Source organism: Monodon monoceros, unplaced genomic scaffold (genome assembly GCF_005190385.1).
Source record: "Monodon monoceros isolate NGI ecotype Baffin Bay Population unplaced genomic scaffold, NGI_Narwhal_1 Super_Scaffold_5, whole genome shotgun sequence".
Lineage (NCBI taxonomy): Eukaryota > Metazoa > Chordata > Mammalia > Artiodactyla > Monodontidae > Monodon > Monodon monoceros.
The window spans coordinates 114,028,032-114,055,462 of NW_021703782.1; the positions used below are offsets into that span (position 1 = coordinate 114,028,032).

General features: G+C 61.7%; 4 protein-coding genes across 10 annotated transcripts in view; 1 reads left to right on the forward strand and 3 right to left on the reverse strand.

Annotated features, from left to right (window-relative positions):
• Nucleotides 1–2,449, reverse strand: part of GPAA1 (glycosylphosphatidylinositol anchor attachment 1) — a 4,759-nt gene extending 2,310 nt beyond the window's left edge. The window contains exons 1-4 of one of the 3 annotated variants that reach the window (XM_029202203.1): nt 2,218–2,449; nt 574–753; nt 377–488; nt 30–177 (exon numbers count right to left, since the gene is read on the reverse strand). In XM_029202203.1, the coding sequence (XP_029058036.1) occupies nt 30–177; nt 377–488; nt 574–680 (367 nt within the window). In that variant the 5' untranslated portion in view covers nt 681–753; nt 2,218–2,449. Of the gene's footprint in view, nt 1–29; nt 178–376; nt 489–573; nt 754–993; nt 2,170–2,217 lie in introns of those variants that run through there. The other 2 variants (XM_029202202.1, XM_029202204.1) reach the window with 2 other exon arrangements.
• EXOSC4 (exosome component 4) lies at nt 2,378–4,373 on the reverse strand. The gene is made up of 3 exons (XM_029202299.1): nt 4,102–4,373; nt 2,894–3,100; nt 2,378–2,775 (listed from the first exon to the last, which is right to left on the reverse strand). Exons 1-3 carry the CDS (start codon nt 4,270–4,272, stop codon nt 2,416–2,418), a joined length of 738 nt encoding a protein of 245 aa, XP_029058132.1. The 5' UTR covers nt 4,273–4,373; the 3' UTR covers nt 2,378–2,415.
• Nucleotides 4,374–15,451: 11,078 nt separating this feature from the next.
• Nucleotides 15,452–25,652, forward strand: OPLAH (5-oxoprolinase, ATP-hydrolysing). Of its 5 annotated transcripts, XM_029202144.1 has the most exons (27): nt 15,458–15,717; nt 16,176–16,399; nt 16,475–16,666; nt 17,172–17,271; nt 17,352–17,475; nt 17,561–17,756; nt 17,838–18,003; nt 18,111–18,249; nt 18,343–18,410; nt 18,538–18,803; nt 18,900–19,012; nt 19,104–19,274; nt 19,423–19,560; nt 19,652–19,790; nt 19,912–20,024; nt 20,211–20,362; nt 20,879–21,039; nt 21,118–21,219; nt 21,291–21,465; nt 23,096–23,280; nt 23,405–23,551; nt 23,637–23,771; nt 23,933–24,082; nt 24,209–24,366; nt 24,459–24,619; nt 24,774–24,871; nt 25,113–25,324. In XM_029202144.1, exons 1-27 carry the CDS (start codon nt 15,564–15,566, stop codon nt 25,257–25,259), a joined length of 4,074 nt encoding a protein of 1,357 aa, XP_029057977.1. In that variant the 5' UTR covers nt 15,458–15,563; the 3' UTR covers nt 25,260–25,324. The 5 variants fall into 5 exon arrangements, with proteins under 5 accessions (XP_029057975.1, XP_029057976.1, XP_029057974.1 ...); XM_029202142.1 differs by having other exon boundaries at nt 15,452–15,717; nt 17,172–17,756; nt 23,405–23,542; nt 25,113–25,652; XM_029202143.1 differs by having other exon boundaries at nt 15,455–15,717; nt 17,172–17,756; nt 21,309–21,465; nt 25,113–25,651.
• Nucleotides 25,415–27,168, reverse strand: LOC114884525 (translation initiation factor IF-2-like). The gene is made up of 4 exons (XM_029203513.1): nt 27,108–27,168; nt 26,439–26,999; nt 25,746–25,806; nt 25,415–25,667 (listed from the first exon to the last, which is right to left on the reverse strand). Exons 1-4 carry the CDS (start codon nt 27,166–27,168, stop codon nt 25,538–25,540), a joined length of 813 nt encoding a protein of 270 aa, XP_029059346.1. The 3' UTR covers nt 25,415–25,537.
• Between the last annotated feature and the right edge of the window lie 263 nt (nt 27,169–27,431).

Below are 27,431 nucleotides of genomic sequence, written 5' to 3' on the forward strand. Positions count from 1 at the left end.
CCTTGCCAGCAGTGGCCCCTGAGCCTCACCCCGGAAGTGGGCAGCAAGTGCCAGCATCAGCCCCACAGCCTGGCTGTTGGGAGACTCAGGGCCACAGGGCACGGTGAGCACCAGGGACTCAGTGCTGGCAGCGCGCGGTGCCCGAAGGATGCCGTACACGTTGATGCCCGACACCATCTGCATGCAGTATTGGGGAAGCCTCAGCACGGCCCCACTCCAGATGGCTGAAACCCCTCCCCTTTAGCCCTTCTCTGGCCCCAAGACATCCCCCGCCCCCAATGAGCTTCCTGGCCCCAAGGCCACCCCCTCAAGGTGCTTTTTGGTCGCAGGCACACCCCCCTCCCACCCCCCCCCCCCCCCCCCCCCCCCCCAGTACATAGCGCTCGTGAGTCTCATCTGGAAAGGGCAGTTTCCGGGAGAAACTCTGCGTGTAGACCTCCAGCCCCACTGACCGCATCGTCCACTCCAGCCAAGCCACTGGCAGAGCCCTGGAAACACCAAGAGAGCTTCTGAGCAGAGCTCTCTGGCCTTGACTGGCATTGCTTCCCCCATACCCACGGCTCTGTCGCTCACCCCGACTTCCTGCGGTGGGCAGCGAAGTCCCGGGCAAAGCTTCGGGCACGCTCTCCGCCCGCAAACTGCTCCTCCACCATGGTGGAGCCCATGGCGTTCTCCGACATGTAAGTGCGCTGGGTCAGCGGCGGGAAAGCCAGCGCCAGGAACCAGGCGATGCCCGCCACGTAGCTCAGCACGCTGCGGGGAGAGGGACGGAGGGACCACCGGAGCGTTAGCGGGCCCTGGCACCCCGGCCCGCAGCCTCTACCTCTGCACTGGGGGTGGAGGGAGCACGTCTCCGGGACCTGGATCCAGAGTCCCGGTACCCGGGACGCCGGACGGGAGAGCTGAGCCCCAGGCCTCAGGCCCCGAGTGATGCCGGCGAGCGGGAGGAGACCGGCACGCGCTGCCGGAGGGGTCCGCGCCCCCCGCCCTCACCAGAGCGGCGCGTTGAGGCGCAGCACGAGGCGGGCAAGCGCGCGCCGGCGCACCGGGTCCGACAGGAGGCCCATCGCAGGGCCGGGCGGCTCCGGGACCGCGCTCCCGCTGTCAGGTACGGCCGCCGGCCGGGCACGCCTCTCCTGTCAGGCCCTGGGCTGCACGCCGGCCCCCACTTCCGGTCCCGACGGCCCTCACGCCGCTGCGCCTGCGCCGTCCCCCTAGTCACCCCCGCCGCGCATGCCCAGAGCAGAGCCGCTGTGGAGGGAGCGGGACCCGGGTCCGGGTTTCCCCGCCTGCGGAGAGCGTCCTCCAGGCAGGTCGACGGCATCGTGCAACGCTGGAGGGCAGTGAAGACGACGGGCCGCTCGAGAGAGCTCGGCTCAAAGGGGAATCAGAGCAGGATGAGTAGGGCAGGTGGGAGGAAATCCGGAAGCGGCGACCAGAGCATAGACGCCGGAAGATTTCCGAAGGTGCTGCCACTGGCAGTGACAGGTCTGAATGCCGTGGTGGGAAGGGAGGGGGCTTCCGTGAACTGAGAGACCAAGGCATTGGCGGACCCTTTCCTATGGATGTCGGTCACCAAAAACAGCCGAGTGGAATCACAGAGTGTGCCCAGAACCGAGGTCATTGGGGTCAGATGGCCACAGGGAGGAAGGTGCGTGATACTACTGGCCAAAGGGGTGTCAAAGGAGCTGGGGTGTGTTAAGTAGAAAGTGGGGCGCACCCCTGTCCAGGCCAGGAGGTGCCTGGGATATTGGAGGAGAAGCAGCCCCTGGGTAGGCTGCAGGGGGCTCGGGCAGGTCTGAGGGCAAGTGGTGGGAGAAGGGGAGTCTGAAGAGGGAGGGGCAGTGGTGGGGCAGCAGGGAGTGTCTGTGTCTGACTGATAAAGGATCAGAGCTGAGAAGACTCCAGGCTAGATCATGTGTCTGTTGTACTTTTGGAGCCCAAGATAAGTAGCAGGACAGGCCCAAGGGATTCCTAGGGGGAAAGAGAGCATTCGGTCTAAGCTGTAATCCAGAGGATGTGGGATATGGGCCCCTACAGCACCACGGGGGATGCCACAGCCAGCTGAGTACTCCCTCAGCACTTGTGCTCAGGGCCCTGGAGGTGCCGGGGTGAGAATGGCAGACTCCACGGTCTCAGGGCTTGGCTCATTACACCAGGCCACGTCTCACTGCCCAGCTGCCTTGACCCCTTCCTGGCCCAAGCTGCTGTCCTCACCCAGGGACATCCCCTCCTTCTTCAGGCTTTGACTCCTGAGGCTGCAAGGGGTATGCAGTTCATGTGTGGGGGAGCATCCTTAGTCAGCCCTGGAGCCAGCACCAGGCCAGGCCTTGAGGGCATGGAAGTGCTGCGGGGAGAGATCAAAGTACAGTGCAGTGTGCGTGGGTTTTATTCTGGCCTTGGGTGGCCACGTGCTCAGTCCCCCAGCAAGATAGAGGCCTCCTGGACGTGCTGCCGGACCACACGGTCCAGTAGGGTATGTACATCTCGGGCGGCCTGGGCAGCAGCCTCTAGCACCTGCTCCAGCTGGTCCTCATGCAGCCTGGCATCCATCTCAAGCAGTGCAATCTGGCCTGAGGACGGGAGCAGGGCCAGGGCCAGCTGGGGGCCGCCAGCTGCTTCCTCCACGTGGCTGAGGTCTGCCAGGGCTGTCCCATCCACAAAGCCAGCTGAGCAGGCACACACAAAGTCCCGCATGGGTATCCCTGCATCCAACACTGCCAGCGTGGCTGCATTCACACAAGCCGCGTAGGTGCCACCATCTGCCTGCAGCACCTGCAGGGACGCCCCCCAGTGGCATCAGTCCATTAGGCTGCTGACCCCATCCCCACCCCCACACACACACCCTCCTCCTCTCTCCCCTCCCTGGGTTTGAGGGCTGCTGTCTGCTCACCTGCACATAGATATCAATCTGGGAGCGTGGATGCAGCTGTGTAAGGACAGCTGCCTCGAAGGTTTGACGCAACTGTAGGCCCATCTCGCAGGATTTACGGTCCCCGTGTGGCCGCCGCTTGCGTTCACCTGTGCTGAAGGTCGCAGAACTGTACTGACAGTTCACCAGGGCCCTGTCAGGCAGGGCTCGTGCCCGGGAGCCCCGGATCTGGGGGAGGGTTGGGGGAGGACACGTGAGCCAGGCCCACTCCTCCCAGCTCACACTACCCCTTCCTCTGGCTCTTGCCCTGAGCCTTGGCCTCCCTCCCTCCCGTCCCTCTATCTGCAGCGTCTCAACAAGCAACTACTTTACCTCCAAAACATAGCCTGGGGGAGGGCCACTGGGCCAGTCTCCAAGCTACCATCACCTCTGGATCTCACCTCTCTCCTAACAGGCCTCCCTGTTTCCATCCTTGACTCATCTTCTCCCAACCCACTCTCTGTTTGTATCAGAGTCTGTTTACAAATATCAAGTCTGATTCTGCCTTCTCTAGGCAATACATATACTACTTACCTTTAAAGGCTTCCCACCACGTATGAGACAAAAATCCTAAATCTTTTCCCTGTTCTACAAATCCCTCAATCTCATTTGGAAATACTCCCCACCCTCCCCACCATCAGCCTTTCTGATCTGCAGGCGTGTCATGCTTACTCTTCCACCCCTCTGGCCTTACGCCTCCAGCGCTGGAGTGGCAATATACCCAGGCGGCTTTATTTACAGTCCCTGTCCTCACGGAGTTTGTTCCAGTGGGGAGACAAACGGTGAGAAATACGTTAAATTGATGTCTGAGGAGGCGGGTGCAGAAAAGCAGGAAGTGTGTGAACGTAGGGGAGGGAATCTGACAGGTGAGTAAGGTGATCTGGGAAGGTGTCACCGGAGGGTGACGTCGGAGTAGAGCTGAGTGGTGAGGGAGCGAGTGGGAGCGCACCTGGCGGGTTTAGGAATAGCAAAGAGGAGTGGAGGGTGCAGGGGACAGTGGCCGATACGAAAGGCAGGGACCATCGTGCATCACACTGTTAGGACTCTGGCCGCGGCCCCACACGGAGGCGCGCGCCGGCCTCACCTCCCGAGCCTCTGCGCAGCCTGGCGGCCCCGCGCACCCCACAATTGCCGCCGCCGCATTTCTCTGCCCACCCCGGAGGAAGCCCGGCTCGCGCGCGCCCACTCGCCTCGTGAGGCCCGTAGACCACCGCTAACGCCTTGGTGTTGCCCTGCTCGATGTAGGCCGAGCCGTCGGCCTGCGCAAATACACCCATCCGCGCCTGGATCTTACGCAGCTCCCCGGCGCGCCGCCCGTCCACCCGGTAGCCCTGGTCCGACAGAAGCTCCAGCCCCGCCATGCCGCCCGGCCGCTAGCCCCGTTTCCGCTCTCTGGAGAACTACAGTTCCCGGCGGTCCGGATGCCCCACTTCCGACCTCCGGGGTGCTACGGTTTCCGGAGCGCCACCTCCCATTTCCGGTGCCGGAGAACGATGGTTCTCCCAGGGTTCCCGGCGGCGCCGCTTTCCGCACTTCCGGTCCGCGGGGAAGTTGGGGCTACGGCTGGTTGGGGTGGCTGTCCCGCGGCTGCTAGGGGTGGAGACCCGCTGGACGTGGAATCCCCACGTCGTTTCCCCCCGTGTTTGTCGTGGGGGCGGTTCCCACGACCCTCGGGGCCTACCCGCCCTGCGTCGCCTTGGTCGCCGCCGGCGCGCGCCTTCTCCCGGACCCAGAGTCCCGGGCCTCCCGCTGCGCCCGCGACCCGCTGGCCCTGCCGCGCCTCCGCCTCTCCCTCTCCCTCTGCGGCCGAGCCCCGCTCGGACCCCGCGCAGCCGGTGCGCCTCTGCTTCTCTTTGACGCCAGGCGTCTTCCTCGAGGTTCGCGGGTGAGAGCCGCGACTGCTGGAATGATAGCATCGTTTTGTCTGACGGCTTCTGTTCTTCCGCGCTCGTAAATGCATTCGTTTTCCCAAGCTGAGACACATTCTCTGTTCTCTTGTTTTTTACCGTTTAGTTTTAACAATTGTCCATTAAAAAAAAAACCCACATAGTTTATATTGTACATACACATGGTTGTATTTTTTAGAGCAGTTTTAATTTTCTTTTCCATGTTGCTTTGGTTCTTCACTCCGTACGACCCCACGCCCCCCAGCATCTGCCGTAGCTTAAATACTGGTTTTATGATTTTCTCCACACACATAGTTACATACAAGTCACAACAAATGTGTGCAGTTGTAACGTACAGACATATAGGGGCTTTTGGAACTCTGCTTATTTTTTTAAATGGGATCATTTCGTACACACTTTTCTGTTTCTCACTACAAAATACGTAGTGAAATCTGTCCAGATAATCCTGTGGAACTCTTAATTTTTTGCTTGATACTCATGGGGTGGATGTACCAGAATTTACCCATCTACTGCCCCACTGTGGGCAGTGGGTGTGTGTCCAGGGGCTTGGGAGATGGAACCCCAGGGTAGGGACTAACTGGGTGAAGGCTGTAAGTGTGAGTTACATTTTCCCTCCTTTCCCACCAAGAAAAAGTTACAGTTTTTACATAATCCTTGCCAACCTGCAGAGTGTTACTGACATGCTGTAATCACTCATGCATTTCTTTGCCTGATGTAGTCCAACATCTTGTGTCGGTCAAGTCCCCTGGAACTGTTGAGGGGTCTACAGAAGGGAGAAATGAGATGCTTTTCTCCCTAGCTGCCTCCTGTTTCCAGGTACCTCTGTTTCTCGGTGGTCAAGGTTATTACCATCAGGGAGTTCATCCCCCTCGCCACCGCCCCCCACTCCCACCAGCTGCATTATTCAGCCCCTCTGCAGTGCTTAGGAAGCCAGATCGTTCAATGTTGAATCTTGAACGTGGAAGGATGAACCAGCAGGGTTACAACACTCACCAAGAGGAGGTGGCATTCACAGGGGCCTAGGAAGGGGCACAGGCCTGTGTCCCAGCACCACCTGCACGTAGTGTCTTTCAGGTCCTCTCATGCTCCCCCATTACATCTAGCTCCCACGTGCAATACAATGGGCCTCCTTTTTCCATTTGAGAGTGAAGAGATCCTCACCCTTTCCAGAAGGGAATTGTATGGGGTTGTGTGTCTGTCTGACTCTTGATGCATGGCCTTAGTGCCTTCAAATAACAAAAAATAAATATATTATTGAGGTAGGAGGTAGATGGGCCCCTGGGCTGAGCAGCTGGAATTTGTCAAGCCGAGTAAATTGGAGTTTGTCTTCCCCTGACATTTTCAAGGAAAAAGTTAATGGCAGGAGCAGAGAGGAGTTGAGCTCGGCAGGAGTGAAGAGATAAGATGACCACATCTATCATTCTTGAGGTCGAGGAGACCTCCCCAACTGCCCATGCACAGAAAGGCTCTTCAGGGGTCAAAAAGGGAGGGGTCACTATCCCATAATAGGTGCTGTCAATCTCCTAAAGACCCTCATGCTGGAATCCATCTTGGCTAAAAGATGTGTGCATATGTCGGGGAGGGCCCTGGTCCAGTCAGTTGTGGGAAATGAAGCAAGATGGTTGGCCAGAGGAAAAGAAAGACCTGGAAAAACTGCCCCTATAGAAATGATTAAACTGCCCCTATAGAAATGATTTAACTGCCTCTTAGGTGTGCTCATTAGGGAGGACACCCACACATCTTCTTCCCTGGGTGTGTAACTTTGCTTTGCTTCTCTCTTAAACAAACTGCTTCTCTGTGCACTCTCCCACACATGCTGTGCTTCTAATAAACTCTGTGTCTGTTTTATAGCCTTAGTCTATTTATCTATTTATTTATTTGGCTGCGTTGGGTCTTTGTTGCTGCGCGCTGGCGTTCTCTAGTTGTGGTTACTCTTCGTTGCGGTGCGTGGGCTTCTCATTGCGGTGGCTTCTCTTTCTGAGGAGCTCAGGCTCTAGGTGCGCGGGTTCAGTAGTTGTGGCTCGCGGGCTCTAGAGCACAGGCTCAGTAGCTGTTGCTCCGCAGCATGTGGGATCTTCCTGGACCAGGGATTGAATCTGTGTCCCCTGCATTGGCAGGTGGATTCTTAACCGCTGTGCCACCAGGGAAGTCCTGCATGGTGTTCTAAGACCTAGCCTCAGAAGTCACGTAGTGGCATTCTCGCCAAATTCTGGGTCAAGGCAGTCACAGAGGTCTGCCAGGCTCAAGGGGAGGGGACATGCCCTCCCCCCCGCCACCGCCATAGGAGCAGTTCAATGTCAAGCCATGAGAAGAGCAGGTGGAATGGACATACTGTGGTGGGCTTGGGCCTAAGTCCTAGGCAGAGCGTCCCCTCCAAGGCGGTGGTCTCCTAGAATACTGGGGCATGAGGCCCTGCCACTGTGCCTGGTCGAAGGCCGTGAATGATGGCCATCATTCTCTGCCATTAGCCATCCTCCATCCCCTCACCCTCGGCTCTTCAGCTGGACTGAGCAGGCCTTCTTCCCTCAGCAGTGTGGGCTCTTACTCTTCCAGTTCTTACTAGGTCAAGATTGCTGTAGTCCATTGCCGCAGGTGGAAGCCCCCCGGGTGCCCCGCCCTCATTTCATGGTTGGCCCTAGCAGCTCAGGATAATTAGGGTAAGTTGGTTCTGGGCCTAAGGAGCCCAGAGTGACTGGGGAGTGGCTTTTCCTTCCAGATCAGTGCAAACCTTACTGTGTCCCCTTGTGGAAGTGTCCCCCCACCCCAGGAGCTAAGATCTCCAACCTGGCAGCATCTCTGGTTTAGGGTATGGGCTGTTCGGGAATGAGAACCCCTTGGTTCTCTGGCCTTTGTGTTCTAGCCATAGGGTACACACATGGGTGGATTCACGTTTGGGGGCCTAAAGCTTATACAAATTCGGGGGCTGTGTTGAGGATCCCCAAGACCAGCCCTGGATTCAGTGATTTACTAGGACGCATAGAATTCAGCACATACAGTTGTACTCATGACCAAGATTCAAGGGAGAGAATGTTAATCAAAATCAGCAAAGGGAAAAGGCTGGTGGGGCAAAGAAAGAGGAAACCAGGCCCCAGCTTCCAGAGTCCTCTCCTTGAGAAATCGCTCAGGACACACTCCATCCCCCCAGGAACAAGGTGCAACAATGTGTGTGAAATGCTGGCCACCAGCGAAGCTCACTGGAGACTCAGGGCCTACAGCTTTCATAGGGGGCTGGTCACGGTCATGTAGGCACGCCTGCCTGGTATGTACCCAGAGTCCTGGGACGAAAGCAGGAGTTTAGCATAAACCATATTTGTTTGTACGAAGAGTTTAGGTTCAGTGAGCCACTCTTATTGGGGAATGGTAGGAACCCTTCTGAAACCTAGGTTCCCAGACGCCACAGCTTTGCAAACATCGTCGGAAGGCGAGCAGTCTCGGGGCCCTCTTTAAGAAACAGAGGACAGGGATTTCCCTGGTGGTCCAGTGGTTAAGACTCCATGCTCCCAATGCAGGGGGCCCAGGTTCGATCCCTGGTGAGGGAACTAGATCCCGCATGCCACAGCTAAAGATCCCACATGCCACAATGAAGATCCCGTGTGCCGCAACTAATTTTATTAATAAATAAATAAATGTTTTTTTAAAAAAAGAAACAGAGGACAAAATCATATATACAAAATTAAGTGAATAGAGTGAGGAAAGAAATCCCAACGTGCAACACAGATTTTTAAAGTCGACCGATATCACAAACATCACAAAACACAGAAAACAAACATAATGTCATCAATTAACTTCCTGACATATTTCTAACATGTTTCCCCTGTGCTTTTCAGACACAAAATCTGTCACCTCTTAAGATGATGACACTTTCATGATGTCACCTTCTGTATATGGAGAGAGGATAATTTAGTCTCCCCTCTAACATGCTTAATCAAAGTTTACTTAATATATTTATTTTTATTTATTTATTTTGGCTGCGCCGTGTCTTCGTTGTGGCACACGGGATCTTTTTAGTTGCAGCATGCGGGCTTCTTAGTTGCAGCGTGCTGACTTCTTAGTTGCAGCATGCATGCGGGATCTAGTTCCCCGACCAGGGATCGAACCTGGGCCCCCTGCACTGGGAGTGCAGAGTCTTACCCTCTGGACCACCAAGGAAGTCCCATCAAAGTTTATTTTTATAACTTACAGCTTAGGAGAAAAGTTGTTTTCAGGTAACAGCACCTTTAGCTAATATTGTGTACATTTTTAGAATTATTAAATTTGAGAAAACCTCTATCAAATTTCTTTTACGTATGAGCCCTAAGATTTCAGGGCCTTTGGGGGCTCTTGTCTGTGACTAACTTAGATGGTTTTCGAATTGACGACACTCTTCAGCCAATTCCATTAGCTTGATGTGTAGTGACACACAGCACAGAGGGCAGGTGTGTTCCTGGCGGCCACTTCTACACCAGAATGACAGCAATAACCGAACTACATCAGGAAGTGAATGTTCCCCCCAGAACCACACTAAAGCCCTCCCGACTCAGCCTCCCTGAGTGGAGCCCACGAGGCGCCCCCCATTCAGTGCAGCAGGGGAGGAAATGACCCCAAGCGGGTGGCAGTGGGAAGAGACAGCATTAACCGACTGTGATTAAATTATGTACTTTGCAAATTTTACAAAATGTGCGACCCTGTGAACACTTTGCTGGGGCCCTGGCCTGGAAGAGTCCCGAGCTGAGCCTCATGACTTCGCAGTGAATCTGTCCCCAGACCCCAGACCCCTTAGGCAGCACAGATGCATCTCAGCAGCGTCCCATCCCAAGAGGGGTCAACAGCCAGTTGGAAGCATGGCAGGGCCTTCAACAGACTGTCTCCATTCCGTTAGGCTGATGGGGATCCTGGGAAGACCAGTGAGTCCCGGGGTCATGAGCTCATTGCCGTGGGCCATCGGCTCTCAGATGGGTCCTTGGTGTGCATCACCATCCAGCGGGAGGTAAGGCACTTGGTAAGCCTGGGGTGAAGGTGCTGGGAGAGGAGCTGTCAGGGAGGCAAAGTCGTGTCCAGAATAGGGGTTGGTTTGGGGCAGAATAACTGCCCCTCCAGGTGGAAGGGGTGCGAGTGAGGTTGTGGGTCTCTGCTGCCCCAGGCAGGGTATTTGCAGTGGCAGAGGGACCTGCCACCGCCTGCCACTACAGCCACCCCTCTCATGGGCCTTTGTGTAAGCGAAGCTTTGATGTCTCTGTCTACGAATCCAAGACCTGGCCCTTCAAGGGCAGTGACTGCTGCGTGCCTCTCCTGTGCAACCATCACCCTGTCCTGTGTCTCCGCGCGTCTCAGGGTGTTTTGCTGAAAACTGGACGTTCTAGGTGATCTGCTGCAGTAACTCTGGGTCATGCTTAGCTGGCCCCTCCCTGGGCTTGTTGCTGTTGCTGTTAATTAATCCAGTGGCTTGTCTGCAGCAGGTCTGTGAAGTCTGTTCCTCCACAGGGTGCAGCTTATGACGTCACTCCTCAGGCCCCCTCCCCCCTCCTTTTTTTTTTTAATAAATAAATTTATTTATTTATTTTTGGCTGCGTTGGGTCTTCGTTGCTGCGCGTGGGCTTTCTCTAGTTGTGGCGAGCAGGGGCTACTCTTGGTTGCGCTGCGTGGGCTTCTCATTATGGTGGCTTCTCCTGTTGCAGAGGATGGGCTCTAGGCGCGCGGGCTTCAGTAGCTGTGGCACATGGGCTTAGTTGCCCCCCTCCCCCGGCACGTGGGATCTTCCCAGATCAGGGCTCGAACCCGTGTCCCCTGCATTGGCAGGCGGATTCTTAACCACTGCGCCAGCAGGGAAGTCCCCCCCATCCCTTCTTATAGTTAAGCCTGGCTGCCCAGAAGTTGCGTCTGGGTCAGCATAGCTTAGGGCTCAGCCACCGACTGGGCAGAGGTTGTGCTTCAGCTCCCGAGCCAGTGGCGCGCGGCCCTTCGCTGATGAATCAGGGCGTGGCTGAGGAACACTTTCAAGTCTGCCCACGTCCAGCCATTGTAACAGGCTGAAGCATAGCCAGGTCCTAATTCCCAAAGACCGTGAATGTCACCTTCAATGGCAAAAGGAACTTTGCACGTATGATTAAGCTAAGGGTCTTGAGAAGGAGAGAGTGTCCTAGAGTATCCAGGTGGGCCCTACATGTCATCATGAGTATCCTTTTAAGCTGGAAGCAGAGGGGCATTTGGTTGCAGAAGCAGAGGAGGAGGAGAGGTGGCCTTGGAGGCAGATTGCAGTGAGGCAGCCACAAGCCGGGGAGCGCCGACTGCTGGCCGCAGCGGGGAACAAACTCCCCCCCCCCCCCCCCCCCGCCCCCCCGCCCCCCCGCCCCGGACCAGAAGGAACTGTCCTGGCTGACGTCTTGATTTTAGCCCAAATGACTCCGTTTGGACTTCTGGCCCTTAGAACTGGAAGAGAATAAATGTCTGTTGTTTGAAGCCTTCGGGTTTGTGGTAACGTGTTTGAGCTCTTTTCTTTTTTTTTTTGGGCTGCTCAGTGCAGCATGTGGGATCTTAGCTCCCTGACCAGGGATTGAACCCACGCCCTCTGCATTGGAAGCAGGGAGTCTTAACCGCTGGACCGCCAGGAAAGTCCTGTTTGAGCTCCTTAATAATTTCTCACCACTAGGATCTCCACCATCCTCCCCAACACCACACTCAGCGTCTGAGGAGCTGCTCAGCTATGCTGTGGAGCCACTCGTCCTTCCGTCTCACCTCCTCACCGCTGGCTGGGGTCTGGGGGAGCTGGGGCGGGTGGGAGCCTGCCCCTCCCAGAGATACCCCTGACCCGCGGGTGTTGCGGGGGAGGCCTCGTCTTCTTAGCTCGTCTCTCCCAGTTTCCTCTGCCCTCGGCTGGAGCCAAGCCCAGGGCGCCCCGTGCTCTTGGCCACAGCCTCTCGGAGCCGAGCTGTCATGATGCAGAGCAGGGCGGGGAGGGGCAGGTCCCGCTCTTCTTACCAAGAAGTAGTAGACCTCCACGAATGACTGCTGCACGCCCAGAGTGACAGTCTCCAGAGTGACAGGGTCACTCCCGGAACTCCTGCCCCTGCCAGGCCTCTCAAGGTCACAGCTCGGCACAGGAACACTGTCACTTCCACCACGTGCTTCCAGTCAAAATAAGGCAAATGGCCAGGTCAGAGCCCCAGGACTGAGAACTGGATGCACCTGTTGAGGGGAGACAGCATGTGCGCCTGAGTGGCAGCAGTGGTCGGCAGCCCCCTGCACCCCAGGGGAGGCCACTGCCCGCTCCTCCAGCGAGGAAGGAGGGCCTGCTTCTGCCAGGAAGCGGCTCGTGGGAGTTTGGCAGCCTAAGATCCAAGTGTATCCGCTTGGTCTCAAGGTTGACTCTGCCCCGGGACAGTGCACATGCCATTTCCTTTGCAACCCAGCTACTTGTATAATCGGCTCCTGTGTTTCCTTCAACACAGGAGGCTGTGCTAGTTTTCACTGCTATGGAATAGGTTGCCCCAAATGCAGTGGCTTGAAACTACATCCACTTGTAAACTCACAGCTCTGTAGGTCACAAGTCTGGGTGCAGCATGGCTGCATTTGGGCAACTGGACTAGAATGACTATTTCATGTGACTTCCTTTCAGCTTGAAGAACTTTCTTTAGTATTTCTTGTAAGGTAGGTCTGCTAACAACAGATTCTCTCTTTGTTTATTTTGGACTTTCTTTATTTCACCTTAATTTACAAAAGATCATTTTCCAAAATATTGGATTCTTGCTTGAGTTTTTTAATAATTTGAGTTTATCATCCCATTGTCTCCTGGCCTCCATTGTTTCTGATGAGAAGTTAGGTGTAAATCTTATGGTATTCTCTTATATGTGATGAATTATTTTTATCTTGTGACTTTTGAAGTTTTCTCTTTGTCTTTCAAGATTTTGGCTATGACATATCAGGTCCTAGGGGCTGCCCACATGTCCTGCCTCATGGCCCCCCAGCAGTGGAGAATCTCCCTTGCGTGAATCTCTCTGGAGCTTTGCATCCTTCCTCCAGGAAGAAAACCGTCCTTATATGGGATATCCTGATTAAGCCAGGTCCGCCCAGGATAATATCCCTTTATACCTCAGCTGTGTCATAACACAATCATAGGTGTAAAAGCCATTCTACTCACAGTACTGGAATTACGCAGGGTGCGTGTGCCAGGGCAGGAAAACTTGGGGGCCTTCTTAGAATTCTGCCTACCACAGTCTACCCTCTGGCCTCCAGAGAGTGTCTGAGCTGGAAGTTGACTGCCCTGAGCCTGTCGTTGTTTGGGGGTAAGATCTCTAGTTCTGTCATAAACACTCTACTTCATAATCCTTAGAATGAGGATTATTTCCCACTTACAGAAACCATTAAAATTGACATCACTTCCATCGAGATTAAGTGTGGCTGCTCCCCAGTCTCCTGGAACACTGCTCTCAGGACTGTCCCCCCATGCTCAGCACCGGTGAGAACTTCCTGCCAGCGTGCCACCCTGGAGCAGTGGGGAAATGACATGCAAATCCCAGGAAAACTACTGGTTAACAACTGGAAACAGCAGACCCGCAAAAAGGAAACGACGATGTGAAATAAACAATAATCATAATGGAAGAAATGACACAAAATAACGGCAGCTGCACAGAGCCGCCCCATTGGAAGACAGACTGGGTGAAGGAAAGAAGTCCTTTATACGATCTCAAGGGTAAACCCAATTGTTGTCCTTGAGGGCGGCCCCCCTGCCCCCAGGAACCTGCTGTCCTCAATGTCTCCTGGGGCCTCCCTGCTCCCTGCCCTCCCCGCCCATTCCCTGAGGTGTGGCCCTGAATGTGGTGCCTCGTCCTCCCTGTGACAGTGACACTCCCTACCACCCCAACACCAGGACCACTTTTGCCTCCAGCTTTGCCCTGAGGTGCTCGTTGGCTCACCCCACGCCCCCAAGCTCTGACCCACCTTTGCCTCCACAGTCCAGCTCCCCCTTGCTGTTGGGCCAGACATGCCCCCTCCCTCAGGGCAGCTCAAACATCCACCCTCCCGACCCCTTCAGATGCTGTGCTGGCCACGACCGTCTCTGGGACTGTGCCCAGTCAGCCAGCCCCACAACATGGCACGGGCAGCTGGTGGCCAGTGGGTGGCAAGATGGGTGGGTAAGGATGCCTGAATCTCGCAGCCCTCTACCTGCAACACCGCCATCCTAGGCTGGGATGCAGAAGCTTCTGTCCTCCAGGAGGAGCTTCCTAGGGGGACTCCAGGCCTGAGGCAGGTCTGGGCTCCTCTAGTCATTCAACCCTCAGGGGGCCAGAAGTCAGAGGTCAAGTTCGCCCTGCTCCAGGTGCTCGGAACCGCTGGGCCCCGGCTCTGAAGCCCTGGAATGTGGCTGAGGCACGGGGGTAGGGGCAGTGCTGACCTCACAATGGCAGGGTCCGCTGCCCCTGGCCAGCCCACCACTGCCGGGCATGTCCCTCCTCAGCAGCTGCGGCGGGAGATCCAGCGGCTGGCACAGGAGAGCCGAGAGCTGCGGCGGCTCGGGCAGCTCATCCAGGAGAACGAGGAGCTGAAGCTGGTGCTCAGGAACCGGGGCATCGGCCTGAGCTTCTGCAGCTCCGGGCTCCTGGCCGAGGTGACCGCCAGCCCCCGCCTGCCCCGGCGCAGAACCATCAAGTTCAGGGATGCTGAAAGAGGTGCGTGGGCCAGGGCCGTGGGGGTCTCCTCAGGGACCCACAGGCTGCACTCATTGAGCCGTGCGGGACAGCGAAAAGTGGGAGAAACCCCTGCTCCCGTGCGGCCGTGTCCTGTCAGGTGCTGACAGGTGCTGTGGAGGAAGAGGCGAGGAATGGGGTCGGGGGGCTCTTTTAGGGGTGCAGCGGGGAGAAGGTGACATCTCTGAGAGAGTGACCTCAGAGCAGCGCTAGACTGAAGTGAGGGAGCCGTGAGGCTGCCCTTTAATGCCCCATCATACAGAGGATGTGAGGCGTCCAGAGGCCACCAGTCCGTGGGGAGCCCTGCTGCAGCCTGGGTTGCGGCCCAGACCCTGTGCTCTCACAGCAGCCAACCTCCCTCTCCCCTCCTGGGACCAAGCAGGCTTTAAGGGCCAGCAAGGCTCAAGGAAGCTGTAGAGTCTGGGGTGGGATGGGGCCAGGGCATGGACAGTGTCCCTGCCTGTCTGGCCACCTGTCTGCCTGGCCCGTGAGGTGAGGTGGCCCCTTCACCTGCTGTTCCTCTGCTTGGGAAGCCCCCTATCCCCCACCGTTCCTTTGCGGCCCCTCACATCTCCAGCCCACCTCAGGCCTGGGCAGGCACCCGGGCAGCTTTCAGCTCGCGGGGAAACAGGCCAGGGAAGGGCAGCCACCCGCCCCGTGGTCCCGAGACTGACCACAGCGTCTGGCGGTATCAGCCCGAGCGTCGCGCGGTCGGCCTGGGAGGTCGGCCTGGGAGGGCGGCGTGGAGGGCCCCCAGCCCACAGCGCCTGGTGCGCCCACGGGGAGTGAGGGGTTTCTCCAGGACGCCCCCCCCCCCCCCCCCGCGGGTCGGGCCACTCAATTCTGCCCTCCCGCGTCACCCATCCCCCACCCCGGGCCGCCACAACCGCCGCACGCTGAGGGGCGCGGTCCGAGGTCGTCTGCGCTCCGCCTGCCCCGGGGCACCTGGAGGAGGGTACCCGGGGCGCCCGCGCTCAGCGAGCTCCGGACCGGCGCAGGGCCTGGCGGCCGAAGAGCCCAGGTGCCCGGGGGCCGGGCCGCGGGGTGGGGCCGCGCCGGCACGGCGCCGCCCCGCCGGGGATCTTGATGGAGACGCCTGCCGCCCGCGGCTCCGGGCCACCCGAGCCTGACGCAACCGGAGAGCCCGGCGGGCCCCGCTTCCGGGCTGGGGGAGGGCGCGGGCAGGGCCCGGAGCGAGTGCGGCCGAACGGACGGCGAGCGACCGGAGCCGACAGGCCAGGTGGGCGCCGCGCCAGGATCCTCCCCGCTCCCCTGTCCGCACCCCCGGGCCCCACTCGGCCCCACCGCTCGCTCCCCTTCGCCTCCCGGCCCCGCCCCGTCGCCTGCGCAGGCTCCGCCCCGTCCCCGTGTCCCGCTCGGCCTCTGCTCCAAGGTCGAGCCTTTGGGAAGTGGGCCTTTTCTCACCAGCCCCCAACCCACGTGCCTCTTCGTGCTTAAGGGCCCAGAAACCCCAGCCCGAGGGCTCCCGGCGCGCCTCCTCCTTTGAAAGGCCTGCTCCAGGCCCTGGGGTCCCTTGCAACCCTGCGCACTGGAACTGGGGAGTGGGGGTCATGAGGCCCTGCAGGACTTGCCCAGCTCTGGCTCCACCCAGGGCCCCTCATGGGCGTGGAACCCCTGTCTTCTCCCCATCCCAGGATGCCCCCCAGGCCTCCCTGCTGACCCACTGCCTCTGTCCAGTGCTCCCAGGACTGCCGGCTGAAGAGTCGCTGCTGGACTCCAGCCCCACCACCATGGGCAGCCCGGAGGGGCGCTTCCACTTTGCCATTGACCGCGGAGGCACCTTCACAGATGTCTTTGCCCAGTGCCCAGGGGGGCACGTGAGGGTCTTAAAGCTGCTCTCAGAAGACCCCGCCAACTATGTGGACGCACCCACCGAGGGCATCCGCCGCATCCTGGAGCAGGTGGCCAGGGCAGAGTGGTGGGGTGGGGAGGGACCTTGGGGCCAGAGGCCTGATGGCTGACCACGTGGTTCCCAGGAGGGGGGCATGCTGTTGCCGCGGGACCGGCCGCTGGATACCAGTCGCATCGCCAGCATCCGCATGGGCACCACGGTAGCTACCAACGCGCTGCTGGAACGGCGCGGGGAGCGGGTGGCACTGCTGGTGACTCGCGGCTTCCGAGACCTGCTGCACGTGGGCACCCAGGCCCGTGAAGACCTCTTTGACCTGGTGAGTTCATCCACGCCAGCAGGTGGCCAGCTCTGCAGCGCATGTTTTCCCTGGAGTGCTGTGGCCCCTCAGGGAGGGCGGTCCTTGGAAGGGTCAGTGCCAGCCCAAGGCCACCAGCTGATAGAGAGGAGGTTCCGGGCACTCGTAGTGGGACGCTGTGTCCCCCTAGCCCTGACTGGTCACGTGTTGTCCTATGCCTGTCTGCCGCTCCGCCCAGTCTTGGACCCTGACCCTCACCCCCACGGTTGGGCTCTGGGAAGGAGCTGCCTTTGTGGGGGTGGGGCAGTTGGCTGCACTCAGAGGCCTGGGGGCAGAGAGCCGCCCCCCCCGGGTGGGCCTTCCTGGGGCCACCCGCTCTGACTGTGTCACCCTGTCTCACTGTGTCTCCTGGGCCTGTGGACTGGCCTGTTGGGACACATCTGCTCACCTGCATTGCCCCACCCGTGCAGGGCCCCAGCAGGGACCCTCAGGCCTGGGACTCCTCTGAGCCTCTGCCTGTCCTCAGGCCGTGCCCATGCCCGAGATGCTGTACGAGGAGGTGCTGGAAGTGGACGAGCGTGTGGTGCTGTATCGAGGGGAGCCAGGTGCTGGGATGCCCGTGAAAGGTACGGATGCCCGAGTGTTGGGGCGCAGGGCAGCAGGCCCAGATGGGCCTTTGACGGGGCAGCGGCGGGCTTCCCTGCAGGCCGCACAGGGGACCTGCTGGAGGTGCAGCAGCCTGTGGACCTGGGGGGCCTGCGAGGGAAGCTGGAGGGGCTCCTGTCTCGAGGCATCCGCAGCCTGGCCGTGGTGCTCATGCACTCATACACGTGAGTGTGGGCTGGCTGGGGGTGCGGGCGGCAGGTGGGCCAGCGGGTGGGCAGGTAGCTCAGCGGCACTCGGACGCCATCGTAGGTGGGCCCAGCACGAGCAGCAGGTGGGCGCCCTGGCCCACGAGCTGGGCTTCACACACGTGTCACTGTCCTCGGAGGCCATGCCCATGGTGCGTATCGTGCCCCGGGGGCACACTGCCTGCGCTGACGCCTACCTCACACCCACCATCCAGCGCTACGTGCAGGGCTTCCGCCGTGGCTTCCAGGGTCAGCTCAAGGTGAGGCCCCCCGCCGGCCCGCCCCTGGCCACCCCCGCCCTGCGCCGCCCCGCCCCTCACTGCCCACCTGCCTGCCCACAGGACGTGCAGGTGCTGTTCATGCGCTCCGATGGTGGCCTGGCGCCCATGGACTCCTTCAGTGGCTCCCGCGCTGTGCTCTCGGGCCCTGCTGGGGGCGTGGTTGGTTACTCAGCCACCACCTACCGGGTGGAGGGTGGCCATCCTGTCATCGGCTTTGACATGGGAGGTATGAGGGCCTGAGGGTGGGGTCCGGGGGAGCCTCAGATGCTGGGCTGGGCAATGTCAGGCATCCAGGTCTGTGGGATGACCCCTTACCACCCCGTCTCCCACCAGGCACGTCTACCGACGTGAGCCGCTATGCTGGCGAATTTGAACACGTCTTCGAGGCCAGCACAGCTGGTGTCACCCTCCAGGCCCCCCAGCTGGACATCAACACTGTGGCAGCTGGTGGGGGCTCCCGCCTCTTCTTCAGGTCAGCCCCATCCCACACCTGGGCGGGACCCCCAGCCCTGCCTCCCAGCCCTGCCTCCCAGCCCACCTCCACCTCCAATTCCCCTCTCCAAAGGTCAGGCCTCTTCGTGGTGGGGCCAGAGTCTGCAGGAGCCCACCCTGGCCCCGCCTGCTACCGCAAAGGTAAGAGCTGGCACGTGCTCTGCCAGTCCCCTTCCCACACGGCCCAGGCCCAGTGACCCCTCCAGCCCCACCCCCACTGCCCGCTCCCGGCGCTCACCTCCAGCCCCACACCGTGCACACCTCCCAGGAGGCCCTGTGACCGTGACGGATGCTAATCTGGTCCTGGGTCGCCTGCTGCCTGCCTCCTTTCCCCGCATTTTTGGGCCGGGAGAGGACCAGCCACTGTCCCCGGAGGCGTCCAGAAAGGCCCTGGAGGCTGTAGCCACTGAGGTCAACAGCTTCCTGACCAACGGGCCTTGTCCGGCCTCCCCACTGAGCCTGGAGGAGGTGGCCATGGGGTTTGTGCGTGTGGCCAACGAGGCCATGTGCCGGCCCATCCGTGCGCTCACGCAGGTACAGCTGCCTTTCCCCTCGCCCAGGGGTGGGGGACAGGATGGGGGAGGGCCAGGCGGGGCAGGGTAGGCCACTGATCCCCTTCTGGCTCCCCAGGCACGAGGCCATGACCCCTCGGCCCACGTGCTGGCTTGCTTTGGGGGAGCTGGTGGGCAGCATGCTTGCGCCATCGCCCGGGCCCTGGGCATGGACACCGTGCACATTCATAGGTGTGTCTGGGTGTGGTGCGTGTGTCCTGGGGCCGGGGGGCCACTTTGGGAGGCACCCCACCCTTTCGCTGTGCGGTCCCTGTCCCCCTAGGCATAGTGGGCTGCTGTCAGCATTGGGGCTGGCCCTGGCAGACGTGGTACACGAGGCACAGGAGCCCTGCTCCCTGCCCTATGCTCCCGAGACCTTTGTGCAGCTGGACCAGAGGCTGAGCCACCTGGAGGAGCAGTGCGTGGATGCCTTGCGGGCCCAGGGCTTCCCCAGGTGGGGCTCCGGGGGCTGCCGGGCCAGGTGGAGGGCCTGCCGCATCCGAGCCGCTTCACTTGGGGCCTCTTCGGCGGCAGTCAGGGAGGGGTGGCCTAGGTGTCCTCAAGGGTACCCAGTGCGAGTGCCCTGCCTGTCGCCGTTGCAGGGCTCAGATCAGCACCGAGAGCTTCCTGCACCTGCGCTACCAGGGCACGGACTGCGCCCTGATGGTGTCCGCCCACCAGCACCCGGCCACTGCCCACTCACCCCGAGCTGGCGACTTCGGGGCAGGCTTCGTCGAGAGGTATGTGAGCTCCGCGTCTTGGGAGCCCTGGCTGGCGTCCGCTGGCCTGGCTGCCCGCCCTGATGGCTCTCCGGGACCTCCGGGTGTGCAGGTACATGAGGGAGTTTGGCTTCATCATCCCTGAGCGGCCAGTGGTGGTGGACGACGTGCGGGTGAGGGGCACTGGCCGCAGTGGCCTTCGCCTCGAGTACGTCCCGAAAGCCCAGAGTGGGCCTCCCCGGGTAGACAAGGTTGGTGGCCCTGCCTGTGCCCGTCCACCCACACCCACTGGGACACAGGGACAGGTGTGGAAGGGGAGATGCAGGGAGGGCACCGGCCCTAGGAACTTCGCTCACCTGACACCCTCCTCAGACGACCCGTTGCTACTTCGAGGGGGGCTACCAGGAGACCCCCGTGTACCTGTTGGGCGAGCTGGGCGCTGGGCACAAGCTGCAGGGGCCCTGCCTCCTCATTGACAGCAACAGGTGGGCTGAGGGCCGGGGCCACGGCTGCCGGGGCTGGGGTGACCCGTGGGGCCCAGGCTGCAGGAGTCTGAAGGGCTCTCGGGTCCCTTCCTGGTTGGGCTGCTTCTGGGCCTGGGCACGTGGGGTCCCTGCTTGGGAGGGGTGTGTGGCCTGGCTCCTGCAGCCCCTTTGCTGCCCTGCCCGCAGTACCATCCTGGTGGAGCCAGCCTGCCAGGCGGAGGTGACTGAGACTGGGGACATCCGCATCTCCGTGGGGGCTGAGGCCCCCGGCACGGTGGGTGCCCAGCTCGACCCCATCCAACTGTCCATCTTCTCCCATCGCTTCATGAGCATTGCTGGTGAGTGGCTTCCACCATCCTGCTCCCCCGCCCTCTTACCTTTGCGGCGCGCCAGGCAGGGGTGTGCGGAGAGAAAGCGTGAGCCGGGGGAAGGGGCGGAAGCGGAAGCCGTCCTGCGGTGGTGCAGGCAGTGTGGCCCTGGCCCTGGGATGGCACAGCCCCGCTGCACTGCAGGCCCTGGGCAGGGTGGGCGCTTTTCTCCTCCCGGCACCACATGATCTGGGCTCTGCACGGTGAACCCAGGCTCTGTGCCTCAGCACCAGTTTCTTAATGTACGAAGCAGGGCGTAGGGTTGGTGGTGGCGCCGGGCAGGGCTGGGGAGGAAGGGGGTGCTCTTCACGAGTAAGATGTGGCTCGGCCATGGCCTCGCAGTGTCTGGGTGGACCATCGCCCGCTTCGGGTCCTGGGTCCGGGACTCAGAGGCCTTGAAGGCGGTGGGCCCTGCCTCTCCATACCCCGGGAATGCGCTGTGGATGGGGTGGGGCCAGCGGGCATCTGGTCACTCTGTGTCCCCAGAGCAGATGGGCCGCATCCTGCAGCGCACGGCCATCTCCACCAACATCAAGGAGCGCCTGGACTTCTCCTGCGCCCTCTTTGGACCCGACGGGGGGTTGGTCTCCAACGCCCCTCACATCCCTGTGCACCTGGGTGCCATGCAGGAGACGGTGCAGTTCCAGGTTCGGCGGGCCCCTCTCCCTGCCCCCCGCCCCTTGCGCAGGCCCCCTCCCCACTCTGCACCTGTCTCCTGGCTTCAGATCCAGCACTTGGGGGCTGACCTCCATCCCGGCGATGTGCTGCTGAGCAACCACCCCTGCGCGGGGGGCAGCCACCTGCCAGACCTGACCGTCATCACACCGGTGAGGGTCGCTGCCCAGGTACCTTGGGTGGTAGGGCCGCCGGCGCCCCTGACTGTTGCCCTCAACCCTAGGTGTTTTGGCCGGGTCAGACGCGGCCTGTGTTCTACGTGGCCAGCCGTGGGCACCACGCGGACATTGGGGGCATCACACCGGGCTCCATGCCCCCCCACTCCACCACCCTGCAGCAGGAGGGCGCCGTCTTTCTGTCCTTCAGACTCGTCCAGGCGGGTGTCTTCCAGGAGGAGGGTGAGTGGGAACGGGTCTGGGGTGGGGCTGAAACACCTGGCCGCTTCCTGCAGCCAGGCTGGGCTGGACACGGGGATGCAGCCCCCGCTGCCCCCCTCCCCCCTGGCCTAGGCCGGCCTCCAGGCTGAGGGAGCTGGTCGGTGACCCCCCAGGGTGGTTGCAGATCGCCTCTCAGAGGTGATCAGACGAGCTGAGCTGAGTTCTGCCTGGGTCCAAGGAGGCCTGGAAGGTTTGGGGGTGGGGAGCTGGCCAGGACACCCAAGGGATTGGGTGCAGGAGGGGAAGGAGCCTATTTTAAGGTGGGCGGCTGCTGGTGGCGTTTATGATTTGCACTGGGTTTGCACTGGGTCTGGGGACTGCAGAGACACGGCAGCACCAGCGGCCAGGGGCTGCAGGCTCTCGGAGAGCTTTCCTGGGCTTGGGTCAGTCACTGGGCAGCTGTGAAGGGCTTCAGCTGGGCCTGAGCTGCCTGTGCACCAGGCAAGTCCCCCGCCTATGTGCAGGGCGCATGGAGGCTCCTGCAGGCCAGGCAGGGGGCGTGGGGTGGGGGCAGCTGCTCTCGCCCTGGAAGATGCTGAGCGTCAAGCTGGGAAGCAACGGTGAGGGTGTTTTGGAGGTCAGGGTTGCTAAGTGGTGGGATTTGGGCAGCGGGGAGGGAATCAAGTTTGGACAGCTGTAGGATGGAGGTCCTGGCACTGCAGTTGCCAGGAAGGTGGGACAGAAACTGCAATGGGACCTGCGGGTCAGGGACAGCTGGTGTGAGAGCCCTGGGGGCATCCCAGAGTGAGAGCAGGTGAGGTGGGCAGGGCGGAAGGCGGGGTAACAGAGCCACGGGCTGCTGTGGGTGCTGGGAACACGAGCAGAGTGACTGAGGCCTGGCTGCTCCCTTGGTCAGTATGGGGTGGGGGCAGAGGGTAGGGGTCACCGAGGGACCTGTGCAGGCATGTCTGGCAGAGGACCCAGTGGCCAGGGAGCCTGAGAGGACCCTGATGCAGACTCAGGAGGGGAGCTTTCCCGAAGCAGGGAGTGGTTCGCGGGGCCAGAACCTGTACTGCTGCCCGAGGTGGACGCCTTGTCCAGATCTTTTGGGGGCGGTGGCGGGGCGCACAGGCAGCCATGCTGGCGCTCTTTCAAAATGACTGGCTGTGGCGGTGAGTTCGGGGCCCCAGGGCTGAGGGCAGTGTGAGTGTGGGAGGGTTAAGGGAAGTGGTTTTTCCTGCTGGGAGAGGGGAGAGGAGCCCAGAAAAGGCTGGAGAGTGTGGGCCAGGTGGTGGGGAGGTAGGGCAGGAGAAACGAAGGAGGGAGGAGCGTTTGCTGAGGGAACCTTCCCCCTGCCCTGCCCCCTGCCCCGGGTACCTCCAGCCCACGTGAGATCATGGTCACGGTCAAAGCTGCTTGTCCCATCCTAGGGTGCCCTGGGGCATTGTGGTGTGGGAAGAAGGTTCAGTAGCTGATGGAGGGAAGCTGGGGATTTTCAGGGACCTGGAAGAGCCAGCAGGGTAGTGGGGAGCCAGTGATGGGCCAACAGGTGGTCCCTGCAAGTGCCCCAGCAAAGAAGTACAGCAGGTGGAGCAGGGCACCAGGTGGCCCTGGGACTTTGAGTGGCTCAGTGGCGATCCCATCCATTCAGCGGTAACTGAAGCCCTGCGGGCACCAGGCAAGATTCCAGGCTGCAGCGGAACACGGAACCTGCACGACAACCTGTCAGATCTGCGTGCCCAGGTGGCAGCCAACCAGAAGGGCATCCAGCTGGTGGGCGAGCTCATTGGGCAGTACGGCCTGGATGTGGTGCAGGCCTACATGGGCCACATTCAGGTGGGCCGGGGGGGAAGGAGCAAGCCGGCAGCTCTGTGCCTGCCCCAGGCAGGTGGACGGAGGTGGGGGGCACCTGGCCCACCTGGAAGGTGGCGCGGCCGTTACTGAACATACTCTCCACCAGGCGAACGCTGAGCTAGCTGTGCGAGACATGCTTCGGGCCTTTGGAACCTCCCGGCAGGCCCGGGGCCTGCCCCTGGAGGTGTCCGCAGAGGACCACATGGACGACGGTTCTCCCATCCGACTCCGAGTGCAGATCAACGTGAGTGAGGTCAGTCTTGGGAGGAAGGACCTCCCCAGGCATCAGGGCCATGGCCACCCAGCTGCTGACTTCTCCCCTCCTCTCTGGCGGGCAGGGTAGCGCGGTGTTTGATTTCAGCGGCACGGGGCCCGAGGTGTTCGGCAACCTCAACGCGCCTCGGGCCATCACGCTGTCTGCGCTCATCTACTGCCTTCGCTGTCTGGTCGGCCGCGACATCCCACTCAACCAGGTGTGCAAGGGTGTGCTGTGCACACGGACAGCAGGTCAACCCCAAGCCCCATGTCGCCCTGAGGGAGCCTGGGGCTAGGTCAGCCCAAGGTCGGACTGATCCTAGGGATGCGTGTGGTGTACCTCCCAACTCTTCTTGAGCATTGGCCCCTCTCCCCACAGGGCTGCCTGGCACCGGTGCGTGTTGTGATCCCTAAGGGCTCCATCCTGGACCCGTCCCCAGAGGCGGCGGTGGTGGGCGGCAACGTGCTTACGTCGCAGCGGGTGGTGGATGTCATCCTGGGGGCCTTCGGGGCCTGCGCTGCTTCCCAGGTGTGGTGGGCCGGTGGGCACAGCTCTGGGGCTGCTGGGGCGGGGGGAGGGGGGAGGGCTGCAGGCTGCGACTGGCCGAGAGGGGACGCACCCCCAGCCAGTGCAGCGGCCACTTGCCCCTGCCAGGGCTGCATGAACAACGTGACCTTGGGCAACGCCCACATGGGCTACTACGAGACGGTGGCGGGTGGCGCGGGCGCGGGCCCCGGCTGGCATGGGCGCAGCGGTGTGCACAGCCACATGACCAACACACGGATCACCGACCCCGAGATCCTGGAGAGCAGGTGAGCCGTGCAGGAAGGGGTGGGGCTGAGGAGCCGGGCCTGGGGTGGAGCAGGGGCGGGGCGGGCTGGGCTGAGACCCTGGCCCCGCGCAGGTACCCAGTTATCCTGCGCCGCTTTGAACTGAGACTGGGGTCTGGGGGGCGCGGCCGCTTCCGGGGCGGCGATGGTGTTATCCGCGAGCTGCTTTTTCGTGAGGAGGCGCTACTGTCAGTGCTGACCGAGCGCCGCGCCTTCCAGCCTTACGGCCTTATGGGTAAGTGGCTCCCTTCCCCTCTCCCCCCAGCCCATCACGGCCCTCAGTTCCCCACCCACCTCCTGTCCCATCTACCCCCCTATTCCCCCACCAACTCCCCACGTCTCTCACTTCCTTGCCTCCTGGGCCACCCCCACCTTGCCTCTTCTTGCAGGGGGTGAGCCCGGAACCCGTGGCCTAAACCTACTGATCCGGAAGGACGGCCGGACAGTGAATCTGGGTGGGAAGACCTCGGTGCTTGTGTCCCCCGGGGTAAGGATTGCGGCCTGGCCTGGCCCATCCCCGCCCCCACCCCAGCTGCCCTCATCCCACAGAGTGAATGGAGTTGCACAGATAACTAGAGACGGAGTTTAATTTGGCCCCTGAAGGATGGGGGCTGCAGACTCTGGGGTCCCAGCTGGCTGCTGTGGCCGCACTGCCCCGCCGGGGATGGGATGGCGGCAGGAGACAGGCAGAGCCCATCCCCACGTTGAACCTCCCCTCTGCCCCACAGGATGTGTTCTGTCTCCACACACCAGGCGGCGGGGGCTATGGGGACCCAGAGGACCCCGCCCCTCTGCCGGCGTCGCTCCTGCAGCCCCTAGCCTTCCCTGAGCGGGGCAGCGTCTATGAGTACCGCAGGGCCCAGGAGACTGTGTGAGGGAGGGCCCCGCACAATAAAGATCCCTGAAGTCGTCCTGTTCCAGTGGCGGCTGGCCAGGCTCACGTTCTGCGTCCCTGTCTTTCCACCCGTGCTGGCACCTGTCTCCTCCGTACCTGCCTTAGGAGGGCTTGCAAGTCCCACAGCCAGGTGGTCTGTAAGCCCCGCCAGGGCGGTGCTGAATGTCACCCGTTCCACCTCTTGGGGGCAGGAGTCAGGTTGAGGGGTCGCCCCAGCGCCAGCAGGCCCAGCACCCTGAGCTCTGGCACGTACTGGGCTCAGAACGCCTCCGGGTCCTCCTTGGTAGGTGACGTAGTCCAGGCGCCGGCCCGCCAGTGCTCAGCCGGGCGGCCTCCCCTGGGAGGGCCTGCCAGGGAGTGGCGGCGCCCTTCCTCCTGCTCCAAGGCCCTGAGGAGGGTGGCAGTGTCACCAAGGTCAGGGCAGCCCTCCTTCCGGGCGTTGCCTGGCCCCCAGGTGGCCACTCACCTCAGCATCTCCGCGGAGCAGGCCACGGAGTGGCGGAGACGGCAGGATCTCAGCCGCGTTCCTGGGGAGGGCGGAGGAGGGCGGGGAAGGGCGGTATCAGTGGGAGCCTGGCCCGCGAGCCCGCCCTAGGTCCGTCCGCCCCCAACCGCAGCGCGTCCCCGGCCGGCGGCGGTCCCGGAAGCGGCTGAACAGCTGGTGCCGCTGCTCCCGCGCGTGGTCTGCGGAGAGGCCGGCGCTCGGTGGGCGGGGCCGCCCGCCCGCCCCTCTGCAGCCTCTTCCCAACTAAGCGCGCAGTTTAGGTCACCCAGGCGCACACTGAAGGCCACGGCCTCGTCACTTTGGCGGCTCTCAACCTCGGACAGCTCGGCCCAGTCCAGCAACAGCGTCAGCTGTGTGCGGCGCAGGAGCCCGTCCTCTGCGGGGCGGGGTGGGTTGGAGGGTAGGGACGGGGAGGGAAGGAAGGCTCAGTCCGAGGTGCCATTCTGCCTCCTGGACACCCAGCTGCGCCCGCGCCTTCCCCCGCCTCGCCCGGTCCCGATCTGTGAGCCCACCAGCACTCGAAGGGACTGGCTGCGCCTGGGGCAGTGAATAAACGGTGGGGGGAGGGGAGGTGCAGACAAGGATTGGGACTCCGCGCAGAGTGAGGGGGGGGGCGGCCCGCCCACGAGCCTACGAGCAGCCAGTCGGGCTTACCGCTCGGCGAATGCAAGTACGTGCAGTGCAGGAAAGTCCACGATGCGGCGCCCGTCCGGGATGCCCAGCTGCGCTTGGGGACCTTCGCGCGTTCGACCCCATGCCCCGCCCCCTTCCGGGTGCCGGAGCGCCGCGGCCGGTGGGCGGGCACCTGTGCAGAAAGTAGTCCCTTGGAGGCCAGCGCATCCTCGCGACGTGCGTGAGGAAGGACTGGAAATCTGCGCGTAGCAGCGGGTAGCGCGAGGCCAGCAGCAGCCCGCTGCCCAGCAGCTTCAGGTGTAGCCCGGGCTGCAGGCCGAATGTGCCACGTCGTACGACACCGGGCCCAGATTGGGTGCCAGGCGGAGCAGGCACAGGTGGACGCCGAAGAAGCTGAAGCTGCGCGCGGGCTCAATTGGGGGGGCGCCAGGGCGTGGGGGGCGCTCAGCACTGCGGAGGGGGCTGGTAGCAGAAGGGACGGCGCCAGGCTTGCAGCAGCAGGTCCGGCAGTGCCACAGGCAGGCCGAGAAGCAGCAGCAGCGGCAGAGCCGCTCCGGTGCCCGCTGCGGCGCTCAGCCAGATCTGGTCACTCGGGCGTGCGGCCGGCGCCCAGCAGCCCAGCAGCTGGTCCAGGGCCCAGCAGGCCGAGAAACGTAGCGCGCGGGCTAGGCCGGGGAGAGCGTGCAGCACAGGGTGCGGGCAGGGGGAGGGCCGTAGGGCGCAGGGCGTCGGCGGCCAGTCGGGCGGGCATGGCGTGGCGCGCGGGGCTCTTGGTAGCAAGTCTCTCCGACGACTCACTGGCTTCCAGCGTGCGAGTCGACTCGTTCGTGCGTGCCCGGGAGCTGCAGGGGAGTCACAGGGGTCAAGGCCACGTGGCACAACTTGTGCGCGGAGGCGGCAAGGCGCTGAGTCCCCGCGAGCCTGGGGGTATGGGCACAGGCGGAGCCACCCGGGAAGCCGCCCTCTCCTCACCCGCGCGGAACCACGGCGGCGGTTGGAGAACAAAAGAAAAAG